At 41.6% G+C, this 27,081-nt stretch overlaps 2 protein-coding genes across 8 annotated transcripts in view; one reads left to right on the top strand and one right to left on the bottom strand.

Moving 5' to 3' along the window:
* Ppp1r9a (protein phosphatase 1 regulatory subunit 9A) overlaps positions 1–27,081 on the bottom strand; it is a 282,060-nt gene that overhangs the window by 25,719 nt on the left and 229,260 nt on the right. For 6 of the 7 annotated variants that reach the window (XM_055612688.1, XM_055612689.1, XM_055612687.1 and 3 more), the window contains 5 exons: positions 25,779–25,832; positions 23,063–23,292; positions 21,620–21,716; positions 21,364–21,535; positions 5,805–5,962 (listed from right to left, as the gene is read on the bottom strand). In XM_055612688.1, the coding sequence (XP_055468663.1) occupies positions 5,805–5,962; positions 21,364–21,535; positions 21,620–21,716; positions 23,063–23,292; positions 25,779–25,832 (711 nt within the window). Of the gene's footprint in view, positions 1–5,028; positions 5,273–5,804; positions 5,963–21,363; positions 21,536–21,619; positions 21,717–23,062; positions 23,293–25,778; positions 25,833–27,081 lie in introns of all 7 variants that reach the window. The other variant, XM_055612693.1, reaches the window with a different exon arrangement.
* Positions 6,153–15,852, top strand: LOC129680870 (acidic phosphoprotein-like). Its single transcript, XM_055612695.1, has 2 exons — positions 6,153–6,219; positions 15,538–15,852. The coding sequence occupies exons 1-2, from the start codon at positions 6,188–6,190 to the stop codon at positions 15,743–15,745; spliced, it is 240 nt and encodes a 79-aa protein (XP_055468670.1). The 5' UTR covers positions 6,153–6,187; the 3' UTR covers positions 15,746–15,852.

Here is a 27,081-nt window from a genome sequence, read left to right as displayed (position 1 = left end):
ATGCGTCTAGAGACTTGCCCAGCACCAGTTATTTGCTCTACTCTTTCTGAGAAACCAAGAAGACAAAAAGTAGTAAGGGAAGTAAGAAAATGCTGCCTTATACTTTACACCTAACTACGTCAGTCATTCTGCAGAAAGGGACAGAGGCAGGAGTTATCAGTGAAAACCACGGTGGAAAGTGGATTGGGTGCCCCAAGGCCAAATTGAGGAGGTGAGATTTATGCTAGGTGTAATGCTAGCCAAGAGTATAAACATGAGGTCAAATTTGTACCTGGGAGAATTACAAAGACCTTTTTAGTTCTCTCACTGGGAAACCAGTGAGAAGGGCCATACAATGAGGATCCCAGAAGCTAGTCGCACCAGAATTTTTAAGACTAGCTTAGATTAGTGGATCTGTCTCACACAGCAAGGAATGCAAGGAGCTGCCGAACTTGTGCTCTGGAGTTTTATTTCAACGAAGGAGCATCCCATTCTGTTAACATTTGTTGTATCCAGCCTTGGCAATCATCAAAAGGGAGCATGGGATTGCTTTAATGTTTGCATGACACCTAGATCTGTTTATTGGGAACTGGGTGGAAAAATCCTGAGGCATATGAAAAAGCTTTACTCGGTAAGTTCATCACTACACTAACAGCTCACTCTGTGTGGATAGCCATTAGTCTGATTCTAATTTTATGCTCACTGAGTAACTTTCGGATTTTTGAATCCTCCACCTAGGAGGGAATGGAATGACGGTAGGTTAGGAGTTATTACATCAGCTGATCCTCTCAAAGTAAGCCAAAAAAGTACTATTTTGGTACAGAATGTTTTCAAGCTTTTTAGCCACATGAAGCAGCATTGTGACCTTGATTAGATGTGTGTATATTGGGGGTCTAGAAAACTGATGACCAGAACTCTAATTCCTCATGCCACTGTTTAATAGCCAGCCACTGGGTGAGATGGTTCTGTGCGACATCTTCCAAGGTGCGGAGAGCCTGAGAGTAGAATGTCAGGAAAGCAAAGCATGTTCCTACATGTTGATTGTGGCATGACAAGGGATCCCAGAGAGGACAAGTCTGTCACCAAACAAGGCTGGGGTTGGGGTAGAGAGAGAATGAGCAGCATGCACACACATAAGGAGAATATGAAGGAGGGACGGCAGACATGGACTCTAGCACACAGTTCCTCAAGGGAATGGACGCACTTCTGATTATCACTGAAACACATCTAGATACGTATTAGGTACTCAGCAACTATGCAATGAACATGGGAATAAATGTGAACGAACATGAAGGCAGAGGGAACTTTAAAATACAACTTTTAACAAGAAAAAAAAAAAAAGAATGAGGTGCCAACATACTCTTATGTGGTCAGTTAGAATGCGATGGGTAACCTTGTCACCTTGATACATCTGGAACTGGGATCAGGTTCGTGGGTTACTGCTGTGACACAGCTGGCCATACTGCTTTTGGAAGGATTGGAGAACTTTAGGCTACAAATACCATTGGGTGTTACAAGCTCAGTGAGCTGAGCTGTGGGAGTTTGGGAGATAATGTTGAGCAGCACTCCTCCATAGCATCTGTGTCTAGATTTGTGACCCGTGTCTCTTGCCCTGACTTCACTGGAGAATACACTTTTATCTGAAAGTATAAGATGACATAAACCCTTTCCTCCACAAGTTGCTTTTGGTCATGGTGTTTTATCACAGCACTAGAAAGCCCAATCAAGACAGTACGTTACAGCAGCTGTCCACCTGTCTGTCTGTGGCACAAAGCTGGTACCACACAAGTGCTCACCGAGTTTCTTTATTTAGTTATCCAGCGGTCTGGTCAGCTCAGGAGAAGTTAAGAAGGGCAAGCACAAGCTCTCAGTCTCTGGAGAAGAGAAAACCTGGTCCTTCTATGGTTCTGATTCATTCCAAAGGAGCACAGGCACAAAGAAGGCAGTACTGTGGAAATGGAGAGGTTCTGTCTCTCCTGCCCTGTTACCACCAAGAGCCTATGAAGCTCAGTTCACGTCGGTGTACTACTCTTCTGCTAACCTCAAAGCAGTCATCAATCAGAAGGAGGGCAGAGTAAACCCAGACTGAGGACAGGGCTGCTGTTAAAAGTCCCCGTGAGTTTTCCGGGGCAGAGATCCCTGTCATGCCTTTATATAACAACATGTGGGGCTAAGATATGGTCCAAAGGTAGAAAGATTGCTTGCCTAGTCTGTGCAGAGCTGTGACCTCAATCTCCAGCACTGCAAACAACCAAACAGAGCAAACAAACAACAACCCTGCCCTACCAAACAGACGCTATGTCTCACAGACTCACACAGAGGGACTCCAAGCAGCAGCAGCTCCAGAGACCGAGCTTCTGCCTTGGTCTTCTTCTCCCAACAACTACCCGTGGTGCTTAGGAGACGCTTACTGGAAGTCTGGCTCTATGAAGGTACTACCACAACCACGCTTTAATTAACGAAAGTTTTGGAACCTTTTAACTCTTTAGGAAAGAAGCCAACATCACAGTCACACTGTTCACCATGCTGACAATCATGTTTGATGGTTTGGTGGGCCTGACAGAATTTTCTTGCCTCTACCAGCGTTCTGTGCTACACACTCAGTGTCTGCCTCACAGATGGTGCATGCAGGGTAGTGGGCAGGCCTGCTCTTTAAAAGGTGACTCTAGCTGACCACAAGTCACAGAGCACTGTGGACTGAGGGATTGGCTGGGTTTCTGTGTCCACAAGGATCTGTGGGAAGCTTGTCATTTATGACCTGGCAGGGACAACGCCTGTGGAAACTTCAGTGTACAGTGATGTGCAGTTGTACCCACAGGGCATAAATGTGGTACGTTCCACAGCTGGTGTTCCTGGCAGATCCCTTCCGTCTACTCTGAGTATCTGACAATTAATTTAAAGTGTTTTCTCTCTGATCACGAGTTGACACTGCTCTCCCTTTCATATCATATTAACCAATGTAAACCTTCTCCTCAGGAAACTGAGAGTCAAGTTCCTCAGTCTATTTTCACTTTTTAAAAAAGAATCAGTTTTTTTGGAGTTACTTGAATGCTAAAAGACCACCCGTTAACTTTGTATGTTCGATGATTTTTGACAGCTAAAATCCATAATATTCGCGTTGTAGTTGTAGGCATATGGTACTAAAGTCAACAGAATGGCCTGTTGCTTCCCCTTCCTCTAAAGCAACATAGAGGAATGAGATCTCTATATTCTTCCCATGGCCACTTTCTGACACCCCGTCTAGGTAGCAGACTTTGTCATTCCCATTTGCAATCCAAAATTTGGTCTATATCTATCTCTAAATAATCTGTCATCTTTGCTCTCTATAAATATGACTAGAGAGCTCGTTCCATCTTCTTTGCCCAGTTGATGTCTCGTCCTAGAGATTCTAGTTATATTTTTGTAGTTTACTCAGTTTCCTGCTGTTTGGATCCATTACTCAAATCCACTGCCAACCATTTATCCATGTTACTAGTTTTGTTTGTTTGTTTTGTTTAAATTACACAGCATGATTGCCATGATTGCTCCCTCGCCCTGTGTGTGCATATGAACTGCAGAAAATGATGTCAACTGTCTTTCTTCAGTTCCTTTCCATCTTTTTTTATTGAGACAGCATGGATCATTGAACTTGGAGGTTACCGACCTGGCTGGATAAGCTGGCCAGTGAGCTCCAGAGATATGCCTGTATTCACTCAACTTCCCAAGGCCCCAGCACTGTGATTACAAATGTATGCCACCATGCCCAGCTTTTACTTGGATGCTGGGAATCAAAACTTGGGTCTACATGCTTGGTGGCAAGCATTTCATTAATGGAGACATTTCTCCGGTCTCCCTTATGAATATATTTCATAATATATTGTATATATTATATATAACTGTGTATATAATTCTTAATAGACAGATACAGGGTTTCACTTAGTTACACATATAGAGACTTGTTGTATTTAAATATTTATGTACATATATTCCTAGAGAGGTGCCAACAAAATATGACTTGTAAAAAAAAGTTTCAGAATCTCACTGATTAGTAAGAGTGTTTTTTTTTGTAAAAAATGCAAGTATATAAACCAAAACATATAGACATCAAAATAAATTCTGTTCTGTATGCATGTATAAATTAAATTGCTTATACAAAATGTAGCATAACCAATATTACATTGTTACCATAAAGAAATACATCACATGTAAAGGGGGGAATTTAATGCTTTATACTTCCCTGCACTGTTCAATTTATCTGAACATGTATCTAATGCTTTTATATACCAAAACAAATAATTAAAAGACAAGTATAGGGGATCGAGAGTTGGCTCAGTAAAGAACACTGGCTGCTATTGTAGGGGACCGGGTTTAATTCCCAGCACCCACATGGTAGTTCATAACCCTCCATAACTCCAGTTCCCAGAATGTGATGTCTTCTTCTAACCTTTGAGGCCAATGCATACATATACATCCAGGCACAGCGCCCATGCACATAAAATAAGAAGAAACATTTTTAAAATTCAAGTCTATTAACTCTACTTTGAAGTTCAAGCTTAACTAGATGAGCCTGTTTTGGCTCGTGACTACCTGCTCTGTGTTTATCTTTACCATTGCTATCCTGTCACACACACTGCAATGTTAATCAGCATCATGATTATTATAATGATAACCATCACCATCAGTACTAGGAAAACTTATATAAATAAAAATCTACTAGTTGATGATGGCTTACATCACTCAATCTTCACATTTCCCCTCACGTGGCTGTTAGTGTTCCTGGAAACTCCAGGCTCTAGTGTATACAATCTTTTGACAGTTTTCAGAACATTCCCTTCATAGTTAATTTTGAGGAAAGCTAAAGAGATAAAAGTCTAAAACTAACAGGCAAAACTAAAGACAAACAAAACAAAATACATGGAAGTGGGAACTCTCTTATCCCTTAAGGCAGAAGGAAAGCAGTACTATAAGGATCTATGCCTATGAGAAAAATCTAGTTTCATACAGTACAAATTGAGGTATTAGTGATATCAGAACAAAGAGAAGTGGGAAAACAAAACAAAATCCAAATACCTTTCTCTTGTAGTGTTTTCTTGGTGGCTTGGCGGTGGCAAGGAGAATCTTCCTGATCGTGATCAGATTTTGAAGGTGAGGAGGGCGAAGTGTCTCCCGAGACAGAGGAGAAAGGGTCCCTTTCTGGCTGCTGTGATCCTTCTTGAGACTCAGTCATGTGGGGAGATGAGAAGGCCCTATGGCTAGCCACAGGGGTGAGGAGTGTGACGCCAGACTCTGATTCTGGAGAAGAAACTCTCCAACCCTTGGGCAGAAGCGATTTGGTAACGTGTGGTTATAGAGACTTCTTGCTGGTGCAAGAAGTGACAGAGCAAATTCTGCCTCCAAGTGCTGTGCACCATTTACTTCGCAATGGCCCCGCCTTTCCTCAGGGAAAGGCACTTCTGTTTGCCAGCCTATCGCTGATAATGCACAGTTCATAACTACTCACCAAATAAACAATGCAGCTAACACAGGCACCTGAGACATGTAGAAATGATTACTTGGATGCTCATTATTTCCCACTAGATTAAAACAACTACATTAAAAGCTGAATAGCAAAGGCACCGTCACGAAATATGGCAAAATGGGTAACGCTTTTGGCTACTTTGTTGAATAAAAGAGAGAATAATTTAAATGACAACCATATAGCAAATAGAACACAAATTCAGGAGACAAAGACATAAACTGTTTCAGTTCTTTTCGGTTCTTTTCAAGATGCACACTCTATCAGTAAAACAGCTCACACATTGAATACAGTGGTGGACAATGACACTCCTGGCACTAAGAGTGCTCACCTTTCGCTCCAGGCTGTCCTCCCCATCAGTCGAGCTGACACTGTCATAGAGCCGCGTCCTCGTGGGCCGCTGACGCCTGTTCTTCACAGAGAGCTGGGCCCGAGTTTTCAGTGCTTTCGAATCTAGACGCTCTGTCTCAGGCACTGCTTCGTTGAAGTCTAGAAAGAGGATTGCAAGGTGATCAGTGAGAGAGTGCTGCAGCTGATGGGCAGAGACCACAGACACTGACATCCAGCCCCTGGTTATGGTGACAAGGAGAACAGGTGCCAATTTTTCCAGCTTGTCTAATATTCCACACTGACAGAGCATAAAGCCTTTCTGCAGCACAACTATAAAAAGCAGCGGTCTGCATCAGCTTATGGACACACGTGTTGGGGCGTCTGATGAGCGAGTTAACAAGTGTGGTTAACACAAGGTGAGCACAGATATTCACTAATAGGCTGAGCCACTTTGGTCTTTACGGTGTCGGAATATCTAATTTGTTCCTCTTTAAACTCTGTTTAAAAAAATAAGCTAGAAAAGAATTTGTTAATCCCAGCAAATCTGAGATGAATCTGTTTCCTTAGAACAACGTGTGGCTACACAAACAGCTTAACTGCCAAGTGTGTAACTCATGGCACTATGAACGTAGAAGGATAAAGATGCCATCTTCCAGCATTACTTTCCAGCATTCCAAGCTGTCAATGCCCGTTTCACTTCTTTCTCTGAATACTTTCTCTTCTAACCACAAACCACATTGGTTTTCCATAGCAAAATGTTCACTTCTTAAGATAAAAGGACGTCAAGATAAAGAGCTGGAGAAGAGCCTCGACAGTTATGAGCATTTGTTGCTCTTATGGAGGACGTAGGCTCAGTTTCTAGCACATGTACGGCAGCTTTCAATCGGATCCAGTCCCAGGGGATCCGATGCCCAACACATTAGGCACATCTGTGGCACACAACACATACACACAGGCAAAATGGACACATAACTTTTAAAAAAAATTAAAAATAAAAATGACTCCAAGAGAAAAAGACCAAGTAAGAAAGAGGGAAGAAACAGAGTGAAACAAACAGGTAATAAATGATAGCAACAGCAGTTGGTCATGGCAGAACTTGACTGTCATCCCAGCACTTTGGAGGCTAAGGTGTTGAAAACCATTCTGAATTCAAAGCCATCATGTGTGAGTCTCTTTCAGAAAACCTCCAACCCAATAAAGGATGAGAGAGAGGTGGAAGGGGAGGAGGAATTAGAAAGGCTAACAAGAGCATTCCAGTGGTCCTCTTTATCTAGTTCTTGACACTCATAATATTGTTAGGTATATATGGGGGAAGAGGAAATTTACGTATGAATATACTGACTGAGGCGGTAGTACATGAGTTTTGATTAGAAAAAGTATTTATTTATCTTTACATAGATATACATGATCACTCAGTGTAAATAAAATAGTTTGATGATTAATCACCTCTCATCTTTTCAGTATAGCAGTCATTAAACAAAGTCACTTCCAAGAAATCAATTAAGTGGTCCAGGATTTAAATTATTAAAAATAAGCAAATAACTCAGTTATGCAAAACCAATAAGCACTTGTATTAATAGAAAGATTTTTTTTTAAAAGAATATTTCTTACAACCATCATTGGCCCAGGCAATTTCTTTGTATCGCATCACTTTAAAGATGTGCTTTAAGCATATTATAGAACACAAACATCAGAAGGACCTCAAGTGGTTTCTCTCTTCCTTATAAAACTGAGCACTTGGCATAGAGTTCTAATAAATAAAACTCGATGTGCTTTTGCCCAAGAGACACGTTGCTGAACAGCAATATTTACAGAAGGCTTGGCTCTTGGGTTCCTAAACTTGAGTGAAGAGTGGACATTTGGAGAAGTCGGGCCACTCAAGTGAATATAAAGAATAACTAGATGTTTTCTAATTAGTAGTCTCTTCACTTTTACATGCCGATGGAGGAAAAAAGAGTCACCTTCATCACTTTAATTTCCTCTCTCCAATAAAATCCATATTTGCAGCTGCCCATTAAGAGTTCATTAGTTGTGATAATTGGGAGAAAGTCAACCTTACAATCTCTGTTTACATATAAGAATGCAGAACACCACACAGATGAAAGCAATAATATAATTAAAAGTAGCCCAGTTCATGCACATCCTCCGTCTTTTCTGTCTAGATGTTGGACTGCATGCTCTGAAATGCAAAGCACTGTCACGCGCTCCACCTCATTTGTTCCTCATTACAGACCCACACGACAATAAGCAAGCAGGTTGTTTCCTCTCCTGAAGCTCAGAAAACTGGAGTAGCTTGCCCTCCTCTCACAGCTGGCTGATGAATTGCTTTGATTATTCTAGTGTTCTGTCTCCCAGGCTGCCCAGCTCTCCACGCCCATTTAGCGAGTGTTGAAAAGTCCATACTGCAAGATTTTAATACCATGGAGATGTGCTTTAAAAGTTATGAAATCATATATGCTGGGACCAGTCTAGGAAATTCAGCTCTCCAGCATATATCTACTTCATATGTTTATTAGAGAATGTGAGAAAGGGAAGATTAGTTGAGTGCTAGACAGATGGTTTAGTGGTTTGATGACAACTTTGGTTAGTAGATGACAAAAGGTACCCAAAGAAGATGTATATCCCATTTGTGCAGATATGGTTCCACTGGCAGTAGAATCCTGGCTTTTAAACACAGCATAGCATCCTGTCTACAGGACTGCGGAAGCTACTCCATTGCTTGAAGTGTGAGAATAAAATGAGAACTGAGAAGGACTTATTAGCAGGCTGCTGGTGGCCACACATTTGCATTGCTCACCCATTATTCACTATCTTCTTCCACTGTTCAACTCAAGAGCCACAATGTTACAACTCAAAGGAATCTCGGGATTCTGGTCATCTTTACTCTTCATAAAAGCAAGCAAGGCTCAAAGGTGGCCTCTTGCCTGTGCCCTAACTTGAACAATCTACCCAGTTACTCTATGAGACAGTCTAGACAGAACTGAGATGCAGAGGCCCATGCCCCTCCAAGGTCACTCTTCTGTTTGGAAGTGAACTTCACAAGACTGGTGACAGTCTTGTGCCTGTCACCAGCATGCTTTTTCTGTTTTATGTTCTACACAGAAATATGAATCCTAGTGTAACTCCGCAAACCTGCAGAAGCATGGCACATCAGGAGAGCAAGTCTCAGGGATTTTATTTGGCTTTGTATATATCCCAGGAATAAAATTCTTACCCTAAAAAAATTAGCTGTCATTCTGGGTGATGGCAGTGTGGCAGGGGAAATCCACCTGGCTCAGTGTCTAAGTTATGTGCTGTGTGACAGAGGGTCTTAGGTGGCCGAGTTTGTCAGTCCTTCTTCACCGAGACCCTCATTTCTATGGTAACAGTGTCCCCCAGCCCCAGGACTCAGCCCCCCCCTTCCCTCCTCTTTCTGGTGTATCTTCTTTTGCTGTTCATAAGACAGAGGAAAATTGCTTTTTTCTCTTCTGCTCTCTGATTTATTCTTTCCTTCAGAGCCTCCATCTGTGAAGCAGTGCACCACTGACTCAAATGCAGCTAGAAATACAAATGTGGAGCAGCCTTGAATGGATCAATAAATACAGAGGGATGCAGTCAGAGACCTCCAGGCAGGAGCTAATGATGGAATTTTGAGTGGGTGGGACAGGGCCGTACCTGCATCTCAAGACTAGTTTCAATATTGCTTTAAATTGGATCCTTTAAAAGAACTTAATGGATTCAATTATGATTTTAATGGCTGGTATGAAAACACTCTATGAAATTAGGATGTTATATTTCATATAACACAGAGGCCAGTTCTCTACAGCCCTGCTGTGAGTCATTTGGTTTTTTTCACTGGATTGACGTTGTTTTTGACGTAAATGCAATGCTGCTGAGGGACCAGACCCAGGCGGCAGGGTGAGGAGGAATGGAGGTGCATAGCAATAGGGTCTACTGTGCATTCTGCTATGCCCCGAGACTCTCAAAAACGGTCCTACCTGGCTTCTGCTACTGTCAACTGAAATGCGTGCCATAATGAGGCACTTGGTGGCATCCTGAAACTTAAACGGTTTCTGCATATTATTCCCAGTCACTGCAAGTTCATAGAAGATGGACCCTTTGGGATTGGAGGCTGATGCATAATTGCATTCAGGTGGTAGGTTTAAGCATCTCAGGGAAGCAGTGTGAGATAGCCGCTACGAGAACAGACCTACAGCGCGAATCCAGAATGAGCTGCCAGGCCATAAAACTGCGCAATTTCCCTAACCTTCCAGAGGTCCCAGAGGAGCCTCAACTGCAAAACAGGAATGATAATGACATGACATAATCACTCTGTTGTTATGAAGATTAAACGCATTGATAGACCTCAAAGTGCTCAGAAGGGTGAACGGCCATAACAACCGCCCCACAACTGTCTTTATTTACTGACATCGAGCAGATTGGTAAGAGCAAAGCAGGTCATAGAATAACAGGTATGTTCGCTTAAAATAGTTAGAAAATAGCAACAGAAATCTGTCCCACTGCACAGGGAAACTGAAAAGATACACTTCTTACCAGATTCTTAGATTAGAAGGTGTGGGTCAGGTAGTACTTTAATATTTATAAATATGAAAGATTTTGTATTAGGCATTTGTTTTGTGTAATTTTTTTTGCACTTACATATTTGTGTAGTTAAAATTAATTTAAGAAGAGTAAAAACCACACATTGTCACTTTTTCACTTTGAGACATCTTAATTCCACCCTAGTTTGGTTAGCTCTGCTGTTTCCGGGTTGATATAGGCTAAAGTTCTCCCCAGTGTCTGCCTCTCCCACTGAGAATGCCATTGCTCTTCACAGATGTGTTGGGTCATCTATGGCATCTGGAGGCACAGACACTCCTGCTCTGATGACAGCATTTTGGTTAGGAACCTGCTCACAGGCACCGTCCACCCTGAACTATGCTGACAGGCAGGGGCTTCTTTTGCAATCATTTAAATATAAAGCTAAGAATCATATCCCAGGTCATATTTATGAAATTCTCTATGAAGCTGCTTTCTTACTTCAGAAAAAGTTTACTGCCATTTTCTAATCTTTTAATTAGGGTAACTTACTGTTTTATAAACTATGTTTGTCAACTGACGAAAGAATATGTAGGAATTCCTTTTCACCTCTGTACCCACAAATAGAATTTAAACCCAAACAGACTTAGAAATGCAGTTTGGTTTTTCATGCTAGTGCAGGGCTTTCTGGGAGCAGTTCAGGATAATTTAAGATGAGGCTCTGTATAACGGGCAGACAGAAATTTTGAGAATACGAAAGACTGAGAACTTAGCTTTAGATTTCAGGGAAACACGTTTTACACACATCAAAATTCTTTCATTATACAGTCTATGATTCTGACAGGAAAGAGATTCCGTCCGCATAGCCTAAAAGCCAAGGAAATGCCAATGTAGTCAAATGACAACTTGGCTGGGACTCAGAGCTCTGGGAGCAGAATCGCCAGGCTGCGTGTGAGTTAGGTTTACGGAGAGGGGATACATTAACAGCTTCCTTGACAAGCACAGGAAGAATTCAGATCTTCAGGCTTCAGTAGGAAGTGAAGCCCCTTACCTTAAATGGCTATTCAACTGTGGGACGACCCAGCTTCAGGTGTCAGTAGGAAACCTCAAGTGAGGGTGTTTATACCAGCTGAAGAGCGGTTCAAAGTGTCCTTAAATGCTTAGAATTCTCTTAATAACAGTCCTTAACAGCATCCCAAACACATACGCAATTTTAAGTCATGGTAGTTACTTAGCTAGCTTTTTAGTTAGCTAAATGTATCAACAGGAAACATGATTTAAAAATCCATTCATAGTGACTTGCAAGCAACATTTAAAACTATGTGAATTCTTCCTTTTTCTTTTTTGGTGTTTAATGCCACTTAGGATAAAAACAAACAAACACAACAAAAACTAAAAGCAAATATTCTCATGTTTTTATAGTTTCCTTACAAGAACTTATTTCTTACAGATATTGGACATAATTACCATATTGCAAATATTTTATATCTGCCCTAAAGTAGAACTTAGCCATAATTTGTGGTTCATCTCCTCCTGTAACAGGGCCTTGATATGATATATATCAAGCCAATACAGTTGGTATGTTTTTCAGAACTATACATAGAAGTGAGTTTTCTGGTCCTAACTTCAAACAGCTGTTTGTGTTTCAGTTTATGTCTCTGAGTTGAGTACAAGGCTTAGATTTCCTAGGTAGAATATTTAGTAGCACCTCTCTCCCAACCTTGAAAAGTTGAGCATAACCACGGGCAGCTAACACTTCTCTATAAGTCCCATAGCGCCTTCCTATCCTCAGACCCCATCACAGTTTCCAGCCTGCTCTTGTAGTCCACATTAACCTTAATATATTAGGCAGTCTCCTAATAATTCACTTCTATGAGGAATCAGACTACACACCTAAACAAAAGAAATGTGCAGAACATATCTTCCCTGTAAAGTTCCCTTAGAAAGGAATTTAACCGTATTTGGCTTAAAATGATCTCTACTTTTAGAAGATCATAGTCAACCCTGCGGTTCTATCAAAGTTAAACAAAATTGAAAATCCAAAGCAAAATATTACACGTTACATGTTTTTCTAAAATGATCAGAAATTTACTGAAAGTCCATTCTAACAGTGGCGTGTGTCTTTCTACTAAGCCAGCTTCTCGTGTCCTCTGACACCAATGTCCACCTCAGTAAAGCTGAGGGCTCTGGAGACATCCAGAGTTTATAAAGGCAGAATAAGAAACGTGAGCCAAGGAAAGCCACCATTCACATCTCCCCTCAAATGTCTCCCAAATCTATAATGGCTTGCCTACAGGCAGACTCAAAACTTGCACCAGCCTACTGCTCTGAGTTGCTAAGAAGAGCTACTTTTCACTTTCACTATATGCCAAGTAGTCAATAAATATTGGTTCCTCATTCATTTGTTCATTGTTCATTAAAATTTTCCAGAGTGATTACCAGTAATGTTTACTTTTTAATTACTGAGGTTCAGTAACATCTCCGTCAAAATATTTGTAAAGAAAATTAAAAATAATTTATTCACAAAAAATGACAATTATGAATGTCTACCAGATCATTGCATGTCTTTACGCATGACTAAAGAATGCTTGATTCTACTCCAGAATTTGCCCTGCCCCACTTTTGAGCTAAACAATGAGACAGCAAAGAGCAACTGCTACATCGCCTTGCATCTAATGCTCTTAAAGGAGACATTCTTTTTAAAATTTTTGCTAGATTTATTTATTTACTTATTTGTGTGTGGTGGACAGAGTGCATGTGCCTGCCTGCGTGTGTGTGTGTGTGTGTGTGTGTGTGTGTGTGTGTGTGTGTGTGTAAATTAGAAGATGATTGTGGGAGTTGGTTCTCTCCTTTCATCATGTGTCCCAGAAACCAAGGTTGTCAGGACTGGTAGCACCTTTAGTAGCTGAGCCACTGTGCTTGCTGGCTGAGCCATTCTTGATAAATAAGTACAAGCGTTCCCTTGAATTTTAATGACTTCCCATTTAATGAATTTTATCTTTTTTGGGTTTGTTTGTTTTTGTTTTACGAGACAAGGTTTCTCTGTGTAGCCTTGGCTGTTCTGAAGTCACTTTGTAGAGCAGGCTGGCCTCGAACTCACAGAGATCCTCCTGCTTCTGCCTCCCCAAGTGCTGGGATTTCAAGTGTTCGACACTGTACCTGGTGAATTCTATCTTTAATTATGTCTTTAATTATATCTTTAATTAAAGATTTTAAACCTTAGTTTAAAATTCTGTCGTCCAATGATGAAAGTGAATGTTCAATACACTCAAAACTCTTCCAGAAAATAAAATAGATGTTACAGTAAAGGTTTGGCCTGGTTCCAGACACACAAGTGTCTGAAGATTCTCTCAAATGAAGCTCAAGAGAAATGGGGTGAAGGGAATTTTTTCCCCCCACAGAGGAGTCCAGCGACCTTGGGAACTTCCTTATTGACTGAAGTATCTGATAAGAAATCCTTTCTTTTTACTAAATTTTAAATTCATGTTAAGCCTGATGTTTCCGTGTGTGTATACATATGTATGGGTTTTTCTCCTTTTTAGTTTCCAATTATTTTGACTGAAAAATCTTTCCCCCCTCTTTTGCTTGCTATTTGTTTTCTGCTTTTGAGACAGGTTCTTATATATCCCAATATAAACTGCTCTAAAAAATTAATCTACTATATTCCTTGTTAAATTCTTATCCACAGACTTCTGAGTTTTTTATGTATTCAATTAAAATAAAATATTAGTACAAATGAAAATAACAATAACCACCACGTGGGTAGGGTGTGGAGGGGAGGAAGTAGGGATGAATTTCATAAAAACAAATTATATTCTTTCATAAAATTCTCAAACATTATAACTTAAAACTCAGTGAATTATAATTTTGCTCCTTTCTTTTATCTTCTCGTTTGCTTACTTTGTTTGCTTCCTTTGGTACAACTTCCTAGAAATGCCAGGCTTTTAACTGAGCAACATTGCACACATTTTTGGTTTTAAAGGGAATTCCTGGTTTCAGCATTTGCTGCACATAGGAGATTTGACAGAGACTTTTATTAGTCTCACAGTTTCCAGTTAAAGAGGTTTCTTCATAGTTGTAATTATTATAGATAGATATTATTAACTGTCCATCTGTATTCACTGAAATAATTATATTCATTTTTCATTTAGCTGGTATGTGGAATATGAGGTTTTATGTTAAACCAACTTTGTGTTCTTTGCAAGGCATAAATTCCATTTTAAGTAATTTTTCTGGGTTTGCCTGGCTAATCTTTAATGTGAGATATTTAACAGTTCTTGGATCAACTGGGCTTTCGACATTGGAACCTTCTGAGTGAACTGATTTCCTTCTGAAGTACATCTATTTAGAAAAAAAATTCAAGGGGCCTATTGGTTAAAAAACAAAAGGTTCAGATTCTGCTTATGTGAAATATTTTTTTCCTTATTTTGTATTTTATTCACCTCTTCTTTTGAGACAATTCTTCCTGGGTAGCCCAGCCTGACTTTGAACACATGTCCCGGAAGCTTTTGCTTCCAGAGAGCTGAGCTGCAGGTCACACACTTCTTCCTTAGTCTGACAGGCACCATCTGAAGGTCAGTAGGTGGACAGATTATTTTCTCTTTATTTTTACATTTATTGTCCAGATGTCTTTTGGCCTCCACTTCAGCTGCTATCAGGTTTTTACCACAATTTTTTTTAATAATTTTATTTTTATTTCTTCTGCTTGGGAATATTTATATTTTTAAATCACTTGCTCTTTACTGCAGCAATCCTATTTCTGGAATCCCATCTAAATATTATAACAGGTAAACCAAGGAACAACCCATCCAGTAGTTCACTGTGCCATTAAGAAATCTTAACTTACTATCATGTACTTTCAATCTAAACTCTAGCTTTCTTAAACAGGGAGCTTTCCCTGTTTCCATACCTAGTTGGTTATAAATAATCTGAGACCAGTGACAACTATAAAATTTCACATCACTCTCACTTTGTGGTCACATATGTTTCAGACAGGTGATAAGATTCCAAGAGAGAAAGTACAAATGGCCATTTGGGATTTTCATACTTACATGGTGTCATGAGAAAAGAAAAACAAAACAGTGGGCTGGAGAGGTGGCTCAGTGGTTAAAAGCAGTGGCTGCACTTCCACAGGAGCTGGGTTCAAATCCCAGCACCCACATGGCATTTCACAACTGGCTGTAACTCTAGTTCCTGTAATGTCTACCCTCCCACAGATATAGATGGAGGCAAAACACAAATGTAAATAAAATACTGAAGAAGAGGAAGAAGAAGAAGAAGAAGAAGAAGAAGAAGAAGAAGAAGAAGAAGAAGAAGAAGAAGAAGAAGAAGAAGAAGAAGCCGCTACAACACATACTTGTCGTCTCAGTACTCAGGGTACAAAGACAGAAGGATCACAAGTTTGAGTCCAGTCCAAGACAGTGAGAGCTTGTCTCAAAACAGAACAAAAGCAGTGAACACCTAGAAAAAACAACTAGAAGGAGTGAAAACTGTTTTTATGAGAGCACATTCTTTGGCACGGCTGCTGCTGAGTCAACTGTGAACGGAGAAGGGGGCTGTGGCAATCGTCACCCTGCCAGCTCTCCCTGTCAGCTCCCAAGCTCATTTAAAACCAGGGCTTGTCTCGGCTTTGCTCTGTTCTTAGGAAAGTGACACAATTATCTGCGATACAGTTTACAGTCTTTTCCCTCCAACAATCAGCATTGCTGAAGCTTGCCAGGTAAGAGGACACAGGAGGCATAGTATAAGATGCACCATGAGGGACGTCCCTTGATGCTGTCTTTGTCATGTTTCATTGTTTCCTGATAGTTCTAGGAACTTTAAGATGAATAAAGCAGCTAACGACAACTTGCAGCCTCAGAGCTGCTCAGGGATTGCTGTCAAAGGACAGCTGGGATGCTCCAGGAAGTGTTTGCTGTCCACACTGCCACAGTGTGCGCTAAGCTGCAGCTGGAGTTAGGTACTGCGACAAGTACTTGACTAAGGTAACACATGCAATTCTCCTCTTGGCTCTGTGTGCTTTAGTCTTTCATAGGTTTTCTACTTTTCTAAGATAAGGGGCATTAAAGAACTCCATTACACTCAGAAGTTGGTACTTAAAGGTAGTAAGCAACTAAAGGAACAAGTACTGTGTGTGTGTGTGTGTGTGTGAGAGAGAGAGAGAGAGAGAGAGAGAGAGAGAGAGAGAGAGACAGAGTGTCAGAAGTCACTGTTGAGTCTCTTTCTTGGCTGCCCTCTACCAGGTTATCTGAGACAGTCTCCTACAGAACCCAGACTCACCCATTTGGCTGAAATGGCCAGGGATCTGGCCGACTCTGCCTGTTTCCGAGTACTGGGCTACAGATGGGCTGACACTCCCAAATTTTCACACAGGTGCTTGGGATCCAAAGTCAGGTTCTCACACGTGGGCAGCAGTTAGGTTAGCAACAAAGCCATCTCCCCAACATCAGCTATGAAGTTCTTCACGGAACCCTCCATATATACACTCTGTGGGAGATGATTCGGTGTTTTCTAGCCAGAAATCTGAGAAATATTTGCTAGCAATGCCCATCCCTTTGTAGAGATCTTTGCATTACTTCCTACACCTATTGGCACCTCAGGGAACCTCAGACCTGGTGGCAACAGTTACAATGTTATGAACAAATCCTTCATTTTTAGTGGAAGCATAAATTAGTTAAAAAAAAAAAGTCACTTTGATTTTAAGCAACTTTTCTCTAATTCCCTCTTTACTCTTCAGATGTGTATTAAATTCTACATGTCTCTCCCTTTCCCATTTGATTTCAGCTATCCCACAAATCACAGTTCTCGTTGTATAGTTGCCAAAACCTAGGATTCTCTTCCTACTCAGTAGCTACCTTTCCTTTTACAAGTCTGTGCCACTTAAAACACACCCGGAAACAGATATTCGGTGTTCATGTGACTTTAAATGAGCTCACACTTATCCCTGGTCCCTTTCATAGCAGGAACAACTGTGTGCCTGTCTAGGTAGCTCCCTCTCATCTGTCCAAGGCTTTCTTTCCGTGTGTTCACGGAGCATGCCTAACTGCCCTCTAAGAAAACAGACTCTAAATATTCAAAGTTGAAGTAGTATCAACTGCACAGGTGCTCAGGATGACATTCTGAATCTCAGGGGCTTTTCTAGGAAATCTACCCAAAGTAAGTTCATCACCTTCTGCTGAGGCGACAGCAGAGCAGAGCAGCCCTGGGCGCCACTGGCCTCCCAGGGTTTGGAAACAAGGTCGAGAACTCCTCCAGACCAGGGTCACCAAGGAAATGAGCAAAGGCAGTATGAAAGATCCTTGTTTTCACAGATGGGAAGAACCTAAGACGAGTACACCGTGTAAAATAGAGGGGGTTTGAGACGTGCTAAAACTCTTGACAAAGAAAGTATGAAGGGGATGGAGAGATGGCTCAGCAGGTAACCTGGCTCAGAGGAACCTGGTTCAATTCCAGCACCCACATGGCAGCTCACCACTGTCTGTAACTCCAGTTCCAGGAGAATTGACACCCTCACACTGACATACATGCAATACACGTGAAATAAAAATAAATTAAAAAAGAAAAAATAATTAGTAAATTTATTTTCTACTATTATGGAGAAAATAACGTATTCAAATATACTAATGATGAATTTGTGCGCGTGATCTTTAAATTTTAAAGTATTAATTAATTCAGAGGTAGGTCCTCACTGTGTCTCTTTGACTGGCCTGGAACTTGCTAAGTAGACTACACTGGAACTGCAGAGGTCTGTTTGCCTCGGCTTCTGCCCCGGGATGCTGGCTGGAATTAACACAGTACAGGCTTGGCCTTTTACCAAGCTTTTAATGAAATACCTGTGTTGGTTTAGTTTTGACAAGGAAACAGACAAATAGTGTTAAAGGATAATTTAACTGCAGGAAATTTTTGCCAAGGTTGGAAAACTAGGGTCGTTCTCAAAAAATGCCTTAAACTTCAATATCGAGAGTCACCCAACTCTTATCAGGAAGCTGTGTCCTCAAACACGGGTCTGTGTAGAGGAATGACTGCTTCTGCTTCTTTCCTTTCTGCCTCCTCTCCTCTCCTTCCCTCCCTCTTACATTATTTCATGCTGACCCAGTTTATCACTGACCGACTCCCGGAGCTGCCTCAAGCCCCAACCAAACAGGCTAAGCCATCCTTCCAGCCCTGCAGAGCTGGGAAGCAGAGGAGAGCTGGGCAGTCCTGAGAGGCAGCATGACAATCGTGCAGCTGCTGGGCAGGCGCCGTGATAAGGACTGCTGTTAGAGATGGCGGCCAAGGGTCTTCCAGCACTGAATGGGCTGTGTTGGCTCTACAGCCTTACTCCCTAAATCTCTGTGTCTTTGGTGTTCCCTAGCAACAGAAGCAAAAAAGATCAATTTAGAAAAGTGCTTTCTAGAACATTCCATCTAGCTATTTGCCAAGTCACTTTAGTTTATGTGATTAAGTGATTGAAATTCAAGGAGATTTGTCACTGGCTGTCCTAGGCTGCAAAGCCGGAAGAACATGGCTTGATATGTATACTACTAAAGTCAGGGCTGACAGGACTCCACCTCCACCACAAGCCGGCATCGCTTTCAGGAAGAATTAGTAGTCTCCACATCTCACAGTGAACTGACAGTGTTGCTAGGGAAACTGATAATTATGTGGCAAAATGGAGGGTGCAGAACAGAAAAAGGGTTCAGAAGAAATGTAAGGTTTTGATCCAAATCAGCATGTTAATAGTATAGTTTGTTGATCTTCCGTCATCATATAATTTAATAAATACCATTAATTATATGTTTGACAAGACACTGATTTCCAAACTGAAAGAAACGAACAACAGAGAAAGGCTACTGGTTACTGATCATAGCCTGTGTGGACCACAGCGAAGACCCCGTGGTTATGACAGATGGCAGTTAAACCTTAAACACCCAAAAAGCTTAAAAAAAAAAAAAACCCCAAACACACACTGGCTTTAATTTTAATGGCTCTCTTTAGACTTCAACTGGATGCCTTTCCAGGTATAAAAATCGGAGCTTCAATTGCTAATGTCCACTTTGCCTTACCCATGTCCACCCTGCCCCACCATCACATGGTGCCAAGCCACCGTGGTGGGCTGGAGAAGAGAGTGCTGTTACCACTTTTCTATTCTGCACAATGAGGCCCGTCCAGAGCCGCTGGGGACCCTCCTGGGGCACGGCTCTCCCTGGGCTGCCAGTACAGCACTTCCCTGCCAACTGCCTTGAGCCATTACTTAGAGACTATCCCTTCCTTAGGGACAACCCAGCAGAGGGCAGACCCAGTGAGTACGTCCAAATCTTTAAACACAAAGCTCATTTAAAGAAACATTTTCAATAATTCAGAAGTTACTTCTAAAGTAACTTTAATTTTCAATGATTACGAAGTTAATCCTCGGATAGAAGCAGGTGCTTATTTGAGAAAACCCTTACATAGATGAACATCTATATGTTCATGTGTGTGGTATATGTGTATGCATGTTTGTGTATATGTGAGCATGTTTGTTGGGGTCAAGAGTTGACCTCAGCTGTTGTCCTTTGGGAAGCATTAACCTTATTTTATTTTAGAGAAGGTCTCTCAGTGACCCTGGAGTTTTGATTCGATTCATCGAGGTTGGCTGGACAGCAAGGTCCCAGACCCCCTTATTTCTGCTCCTTCTCCTAGCACTGGGGTTCCATGTGCATGTGGCTGGGTATCACTCTTTACGTGAACATGCTGTGGATCTGAACTCAGATCCCTATGCTGAGTGGTGAACACTTTATCAACTGAGCCATTTCCCCAGCCCTAGAGTTTTTTTCTATTTTTTTAAAAATTTTATCTTTTTATATTAATTACAGCTTATTCACTTTGTATCCCAGCTGTAGCCCCCTCCCAATCCCATCCTCTTTCTCTCTTCTTCTCCTATGCCCCTCTCCAAGTCTACTGATAGGGGAGGTCCTCCTTCCTTTCCATCTGACCCTAGACTGTCAGGTCTCATCTGGACTGGCTGCCTTGTCCTCCTCTGTAGACTAGCAAGGCTGCTCCACCCTCAGGGGGAAGTGATCAAAGAGCCTGCTACTGAGTTCATGTCAGAGACAGTCCCTGTTGCCCTTACTAGGAAAACCCACTTGGGTACTGAGCTGCCATGGGCTCTATCTGAGCAGGGGTTCAAGGTTATCTTCATGCATGGAGTATCAGTCTCAGAAAAGATCCCTGTGCCCAGATTTTTTGGCTCTGTTGTTCTCCTTGTGGAGCTCCTGTCCCCTCCAAATAGGAGAGAAAGATCATGAAAAACATGAAACAGCTCAAAATGAACAGCGTTTTGCTACAAGGCATGGTAGCGAGTTGCGGATCCCTATAACACTGCTCTTGGGAAGCACTCTTCCTGCTTTCCACGCACTGCTAGACAGTCATGGAAAACAAAGCCACCCAAAGTCCTCCAATAGGAGTATTTATGTGTGCACATTTATTTTTTTACATTTGTTGTACTCCTTAAATGAAACACTCATTCCCATGGCTAGACACACAAACTCTGTGTATAGAATGTGGATGTGTGAGACCATATAAATGATGTGTGGATCAGGGTTGTATTTGATACCACCTTTTTTACTTATTGGAGTTTTGGCAAGATGGACATGGGAAGTACTGGTAGGACCCAAGATTAAAAATCAGAACCAAAGGGAACAGCTTAACTAATTGAATCTGGAGTGCTAGAAACAGGCAGCCGGCTTCCTGATGCCTAAGCAAGACATTTACTCTAAGGATGAAGACCAGGAGAATGGACTATTCTTTTCAATACAGTTTACTAAGCACCATTATTTATGACACTTGAAAGACAGCGCTTGGATTTGCCTTTAGCTGGAACTCTTTCATTTACATGGAAGCATTTATATTTGGCATAAGCTAAAAACGACAGGCTCTTGTCCTGATACCTCATAGACGGCAGTTTGAACCTTAGAATCTCCAAGTCAGAAGAGGAGCTTAAGTCCTGATTAAAAAGGATGCTGAGGGAAGGTAACAGGGATGTGAGGGGAGGTAACAGGGATGTGAGGGGAGACTAGACCAACCTTGACTTAAGCCGTCCTGACAGGATGTTTGCTTGACTTCCACATTCTCCATCATGTCTCCCTTCGAGACTTCCCCGGGAGACGTTCTTCTCTCAAAGATATTGTTGTTGTTGTTAACTTGGGTCCCATTTTGCTTCAGCAGTCGGAACACCTCAGCCTCCAAATCTCTAATCTACAACACAAAAATGGGACTCTCCAGCGCTCCTCTGGGTAGAATGCCCCCCCCCCCATCCCTGGCTGGGACAGCACTACTCACCCGCACTTGCAGGCCTTGGACTTCCACCAGGTGAGCCTTTTCCACCTCTTCTAGCTTCTTTCTTTCTACTTCCTGTCTCTTGATGAAATCGAGCTCTCTTAAGAAGAAAGTAACAGGTTTGTTCAGTTGTAGAGAACTTTCAATAAGTGAGGACGTGAAAACTCTTTCAGAAGCACTCAAGTACACAGGGGTAAACGTTAGAGTGATATCTGAATACATGAAACTCGAACATAGTGCGAAAGTTTACGTCAACAAAAGAAAAGGCATCTTTAATGATTTCATCGTAAGTATGCAAAGTGTTTGATTTTCCTCAGTATGCGGATCATCTGCAGTGCTGGTCTGGAGCCTGCGCACTCCCGTGCACAGGAGCTACTGCACTAACGGCCCCGTGGGGGATTTAATGGTGGTCATGTCCTGTCAGTAGAAATGATTCTATATTTCCAATGCATGAGGCCACAGATGGAAGTAGACGGTAAGAGCTGAAAAGGGGGATATGCAGTGAGAAATGAGCGGAGGGGCACTGGGTGAAGCCCTCACACCTCCATAGGGAATACTGGAGAAGGGACGGTCCTCCATTCTCAAAGTGAGTCTACCAACTTCTTATAGTGCGAGGCACGGCGCTGTTAGCAAAAGGTTGCAATGGTTCTGTACTGAATTTATGGTGAAAAAGAACAATTATCCTTGAAACATTTTCCTGGCTATCTGTTTCAACTATGAGAATATTAGTTTGAAAACAGGAAAGGAATCTGATGACTGAGACACACATACTTAGCTTCTAAGGCTTATGGCAAAAAACCACAAAAGGTGCTGGTGTCTGGTCTGGTGGGTCAGAAATCTCTTCAAACTCTCCCTGGGCACACTCTCCAACAGCGCATCAGGGCTGGGAGGGGGAAGGAAAACAACTGCAGCTTTCATAACGGGGCGGGGCGGCGGTGTGCCAGTGCGTTGAGGGTCTGCCTCACTGCTGTGGACGGGGAGGGAGGGGCCCTGAGAGCAGGCGGTGAGAAAGGCGGAGTGGGGTGGGAGATCTTGCAAGTCAGTGCTTACACCCTCTACAGAGGCAGGGTCTGTGGGTGCTGATTCTAAGAACAGACAGCGGCGGCCTGCTCTGGACCCCAGCTGCTCCTCCGTATGTAGCATGTCCAACTGTCAGCCAAGCATCCTGTACAACTTCAGCTACACTTCTGCTTTCTAAATCAGAGAGATGCTTCCAACGAGAACCAAGAAGGCTAAACGTTTTAATGGTTGCCATCAAACACAGAGGCGGAGTCAAAGGCCAGCACACAAAGCATGTTCCCATGAGAAAAAGTTGCTCCCCTAATCTCTTCTGCCTGTGGTGAAAGGGAAAGCCCAGCCTGTCCTGCCCACACCCCTAAACAGCATAAAGACGCTGGGACTTGAGCCTTCTTCACACACACGTCTGGATCATTAGAGAACACTTACTTTTGTTGAAAATCCTTGATCAGCTTCTTTGCTTTGTTGTATTTCTTTTCCAAGGCCTGATACTGGCTTTGAGTCTCTTTGAGATGCTCATTCACGGTGTGACATAATGTCTGTGCCTCAATCCAGTAGCTCTCCAACTTCAGCATTCTTTCTTTATTCTCTTCAATATTCTGTTGAAGTTGGTTTTTTTCTAGTTCCCACCTTACTTTCTCATTTTCTGCCGCTTGCAGCTAGAGAAAACAAATGTCAGGGCAAACATAATTTGGGTATGTCTGCAGCAACTCTCTTTCTACACTAGTATAGCTTGTTTTAAATAAAATTCTATTGTTATGTACAGTCATCAAAACAGCTTGAGATGAGAAGAGCAACAATTCTTTCCATACCCATAAAGGATAAAATGGAAAGCTTGAAAAGGGAACTGATTTGCTCAAGGTTACCCATCTGATAAATGATGAAGCACAAATCTGATTTCAACTCCCATGAACTTTCTTTAATACCAGGTAGTTTGAAATACTGCCAGCAGGAAAAAAAAAATGTCTAGCATATCACTGATTCCAGCCAATAAATGTCAACACATTTCCTTTGAGAGCATGTTAAATAAAAGTGTAGGACAATAAGTTGAAAATTAACTAAGATGAGAGCGGGGGTGGGGCAGGAGGGAGGAGCAGAAGCACAGGATGCCTTAATGGTTAAGAAGGGACTCAGCAGTCATTCGGCTCTCAATTGAGTTGTTTTCCTTAACACTTGGACAAGTGGTTCAGGTTTCTAAGAGTTAGCATCTCCTCAACACACCTGTGCTCTCCTTGCAACCCTTCCTGGGCATCGTAACCATTTGATAAGAGTCAGCTTCTCTTACTGTGCTTAACCCTTTGGAGGATGGAATTAGGTCCTTGATTTCAATTGACATAAACAGTCTGTCATTCATGATATAACAGGGAGGGTTATGCATGTCCAGATCTTTATAAGCCTTAATTCACACTATGTATAAAAGACAAGGAAAAGTAAAGATATAAATGGTTGCCTAGTTAACTTAAATCCCTCCAATGGGTCAGAAAGAGCACTGTGTGCTTTTTGTCTCGAGGCGTTCTTAGAAATATGGAGTGCAGTTTTCTCTAGACTTCTTGAATAAATTAGAGTGCAGGAAAGAGGAACCTAACCCAGCATTGCTCTTGATACAGAAATCTACAACTGATCTTCAGATGAGGGTTTACAAGGCACTAGCAGCAACCACCTGCCCTTCAAGTTGCTGCTCTGTCTTTCTCCGCTTTCAAAGTTACCCAAGTTCAAAATGACATTCTGAGATTATAGAGCATTGAACAAATGGAAATACGCATCCACATAAATATCTGTACTTATATATCACAAGAATAATTTTGTGAAAATGTTTTTACTAAATACATTTGGACAAGAGTTTACAAAGTAAGAATTAGTCCCAAACACTTTGAATGAGGAAATCTATTTAACATAGATAATAATCACATTACTGCATTTTCAAGGGTGAGTACTATGTACCAATCTAGGAAGAAAACTACAAAATAGTAATTTGTAGGCTTTTCTCAATTAAATCTTCATAGTTAAATGGCTAACGCTCTATGAGAGTGTTTATAAACACAGGGGCTCCTTTCCCCTGTCTATAACCAACAGTGTAAAAGATCTGCTTTTTAACATCAAGAAACAGTTCTCAGATAGAAAGAGCTAGGTTTTTACTGCATCTTTAATTAGACAACATTTTATGGCAGTTGTTTATGTACCAGCCACTGCTAACTGAAAATTTAAAATTCACAGTGCGAGGCTGACACCATGAAGGATGTGGAAACATGTTTTGACTAAAGAGCTCTGGAGCGTATTAGTCAAGAATGCCATTTAACCAAAGTAGCCAGCTAATTCATCTCCATTTAAAGCACACGGAAAACCCAAAACAAGTATTCACTGTAAATAAGAAAACAGATCACCAGTGGTGGGGAATAATTATGTCTTAATTTCGAAAAGATCATGGAAGCAGTACAGAATAGTTTGAAAGTAACTGAAAAATATTTTTAAGTCTCTGAAAATAAACATTTGATAGAACCAAATACAACAGCTAGAACTGTATCCTGTACAAAAATTTTACAGTTTACTTTGATGTCTTACTATTTCATAGAGATTAAAAATGTTCTTATTAATATATTTTTCTCTTCATCAAATTTAAATAATGCAAACTAAGTATGTCTCAAGATTTCCAGGAGCACCTGAATCTACATTAATTACACATTGCATAGAGTGGTTTATAATCTTTAATTCTTAAACATGGGAAGTTTTTTTCTAAAAAGTAATTAGTGTTCCACATTAAAACAACACATTGCTTCCAGTAAATTAGTTAAAATGATAGTAAGGCAAATGACAGAAAGGAGATTTGATATACCAGCTTGTACTTAAGAAATTAGTACACAGTTCAGATGCTTGAGCCATTAAAAATATTATTTTTTGAAGAAATTTCAGAGAGAATATGCATCAGTATAAATCTGTTTACAACAAGTGCCCTGTGGCTTTCACTGGGGTGCATGCAGGAACGCCTGTTCTCAGGGCAGGTCTGTCCATGTATTCAATGGTGGAAACAAAACTCTCATGTAAATATGCTCTCAAGTGCACAGGAGCAAAGCCGTTAGTTCTAGGCTTAATTCCTCGAAGTACCTGAAGTTTAAGGAGCACAATTCAAACACCACGGAGCGGTGCTTACCTTGGTCTTCAATTTTTGAATCTCTGCTTCTGTAACTGCGTGTTTGATTTGCAACTGAAAATTGAAAAGAAAAACATCTCAACTAAGAGTGTTTCTATATTTTTAAAGACTCAGCAGCGAGAAGAATATCGTATGGCACAATAAAAATCCTAGGAAACTGCTGCAATGCAGCAGGTTGTAAATTACAATGTTTAGCGTGGAAAATGACTCACAGGGTGCAAACTAATTAAACGCAGGGTTTATGGCTCACAGTCCCTAATATCCGATTAAGTTACCAGTTTAATTGCTCAGGGGTCAAAGAAAAGAAAACCCATTGCTTGGCCTCTGCGGCTCTTCCTTTATGATCTGAGCGTCCAGGAGCGGTTCCTTGCTGGCCCACCGAACGACTTGAGCCAGACAGTCAACAGGCCAGGCAGAGCGTGAAACTTCAGTCCCACATCTTGCAGAAAGGTGGCGCTGTGGTTCTGCGAGTCGCTCTCACATTCCGCAGAGCGTCTCTGCAGCAGAGGAAGCAGAGGACGCAGTGGCACAGAAATCTCCCGCTTGTCTTTGTTTTTCCTTTCTAATTCCAGGAAAGGTACAGATTCAGATTTCTGCCCCCCAAAATATCTACCTGTATGAAGACTCCAAACGCCAAGAGCATTTTCTTTACAGCACAATAGTCACCTTGGCCATTCGATTGTTTTGTCCCCTTCCCCCACTGTTTCTTTGTAAGGAGGGTCTTCAATGCGACAATCATTTCTTTAAGGAGAAAGCGCACCGTAACTTAAGGAAAACAGTTAATAGGTTCACTGTTTGTTCTCTGAAATCCCTTGGAAAGGACCTTTTTGAAATTCGAATCTCGCCCGGTTTTACAAACATGCATGCTCATCAGCTGCGTTTTGCCCACTTGGAGGGTCGGGGAAGGGAGGCTCTCTGAAACCGAATCCATGAACATTTCTCCCACACAGGTGAGCGTGGCCACTGAGAGAGGCATGTAAGGACCCTATGTGCACCCTGCTTCTTTTGGTTACATTGTACCCTAGTTGGTTTGCCACAAACTTATTGAAGATTACCACCTCCCCCCCACCCTTTTGTTGTTGTTGTTAGGCCTGTTCAGGAAGGGCTGTAACTGGATGCTATCACTACAACCAAGTACGTTTAATACAGTTGATCTAATTACAATGGGGAGTAACTTTTGCAGTCCACAGCGCCTCCTACCTAAATGGTACCTCCCTGGACTTTGTAGCATATATAAAGAAGGAAAGACTCAAAAGAGGCTGAACTCAACATCCAGGGTGCAAGTGACAGTCAGAGCCTGGGA

This window comes from Psammomys obesus, unplaced genomic scaffold (assembly GCF_907164565.1).
Source record: "Psammomys obesus unplaced genomic scaffold, mPsaObe1.curated_primary_1811, whole genome shotgun sequence".
Lineage (NCBI taxonomy): Eukaryota > Metazoa > Chordata > Mammalia > Rodentia > Muridae > Psammomys > Psammomys obesus.
Note: the sequence above shows the minus strand (reverse complement) of the source record. Positions and strands in the feature narration are given on the sequence as shown.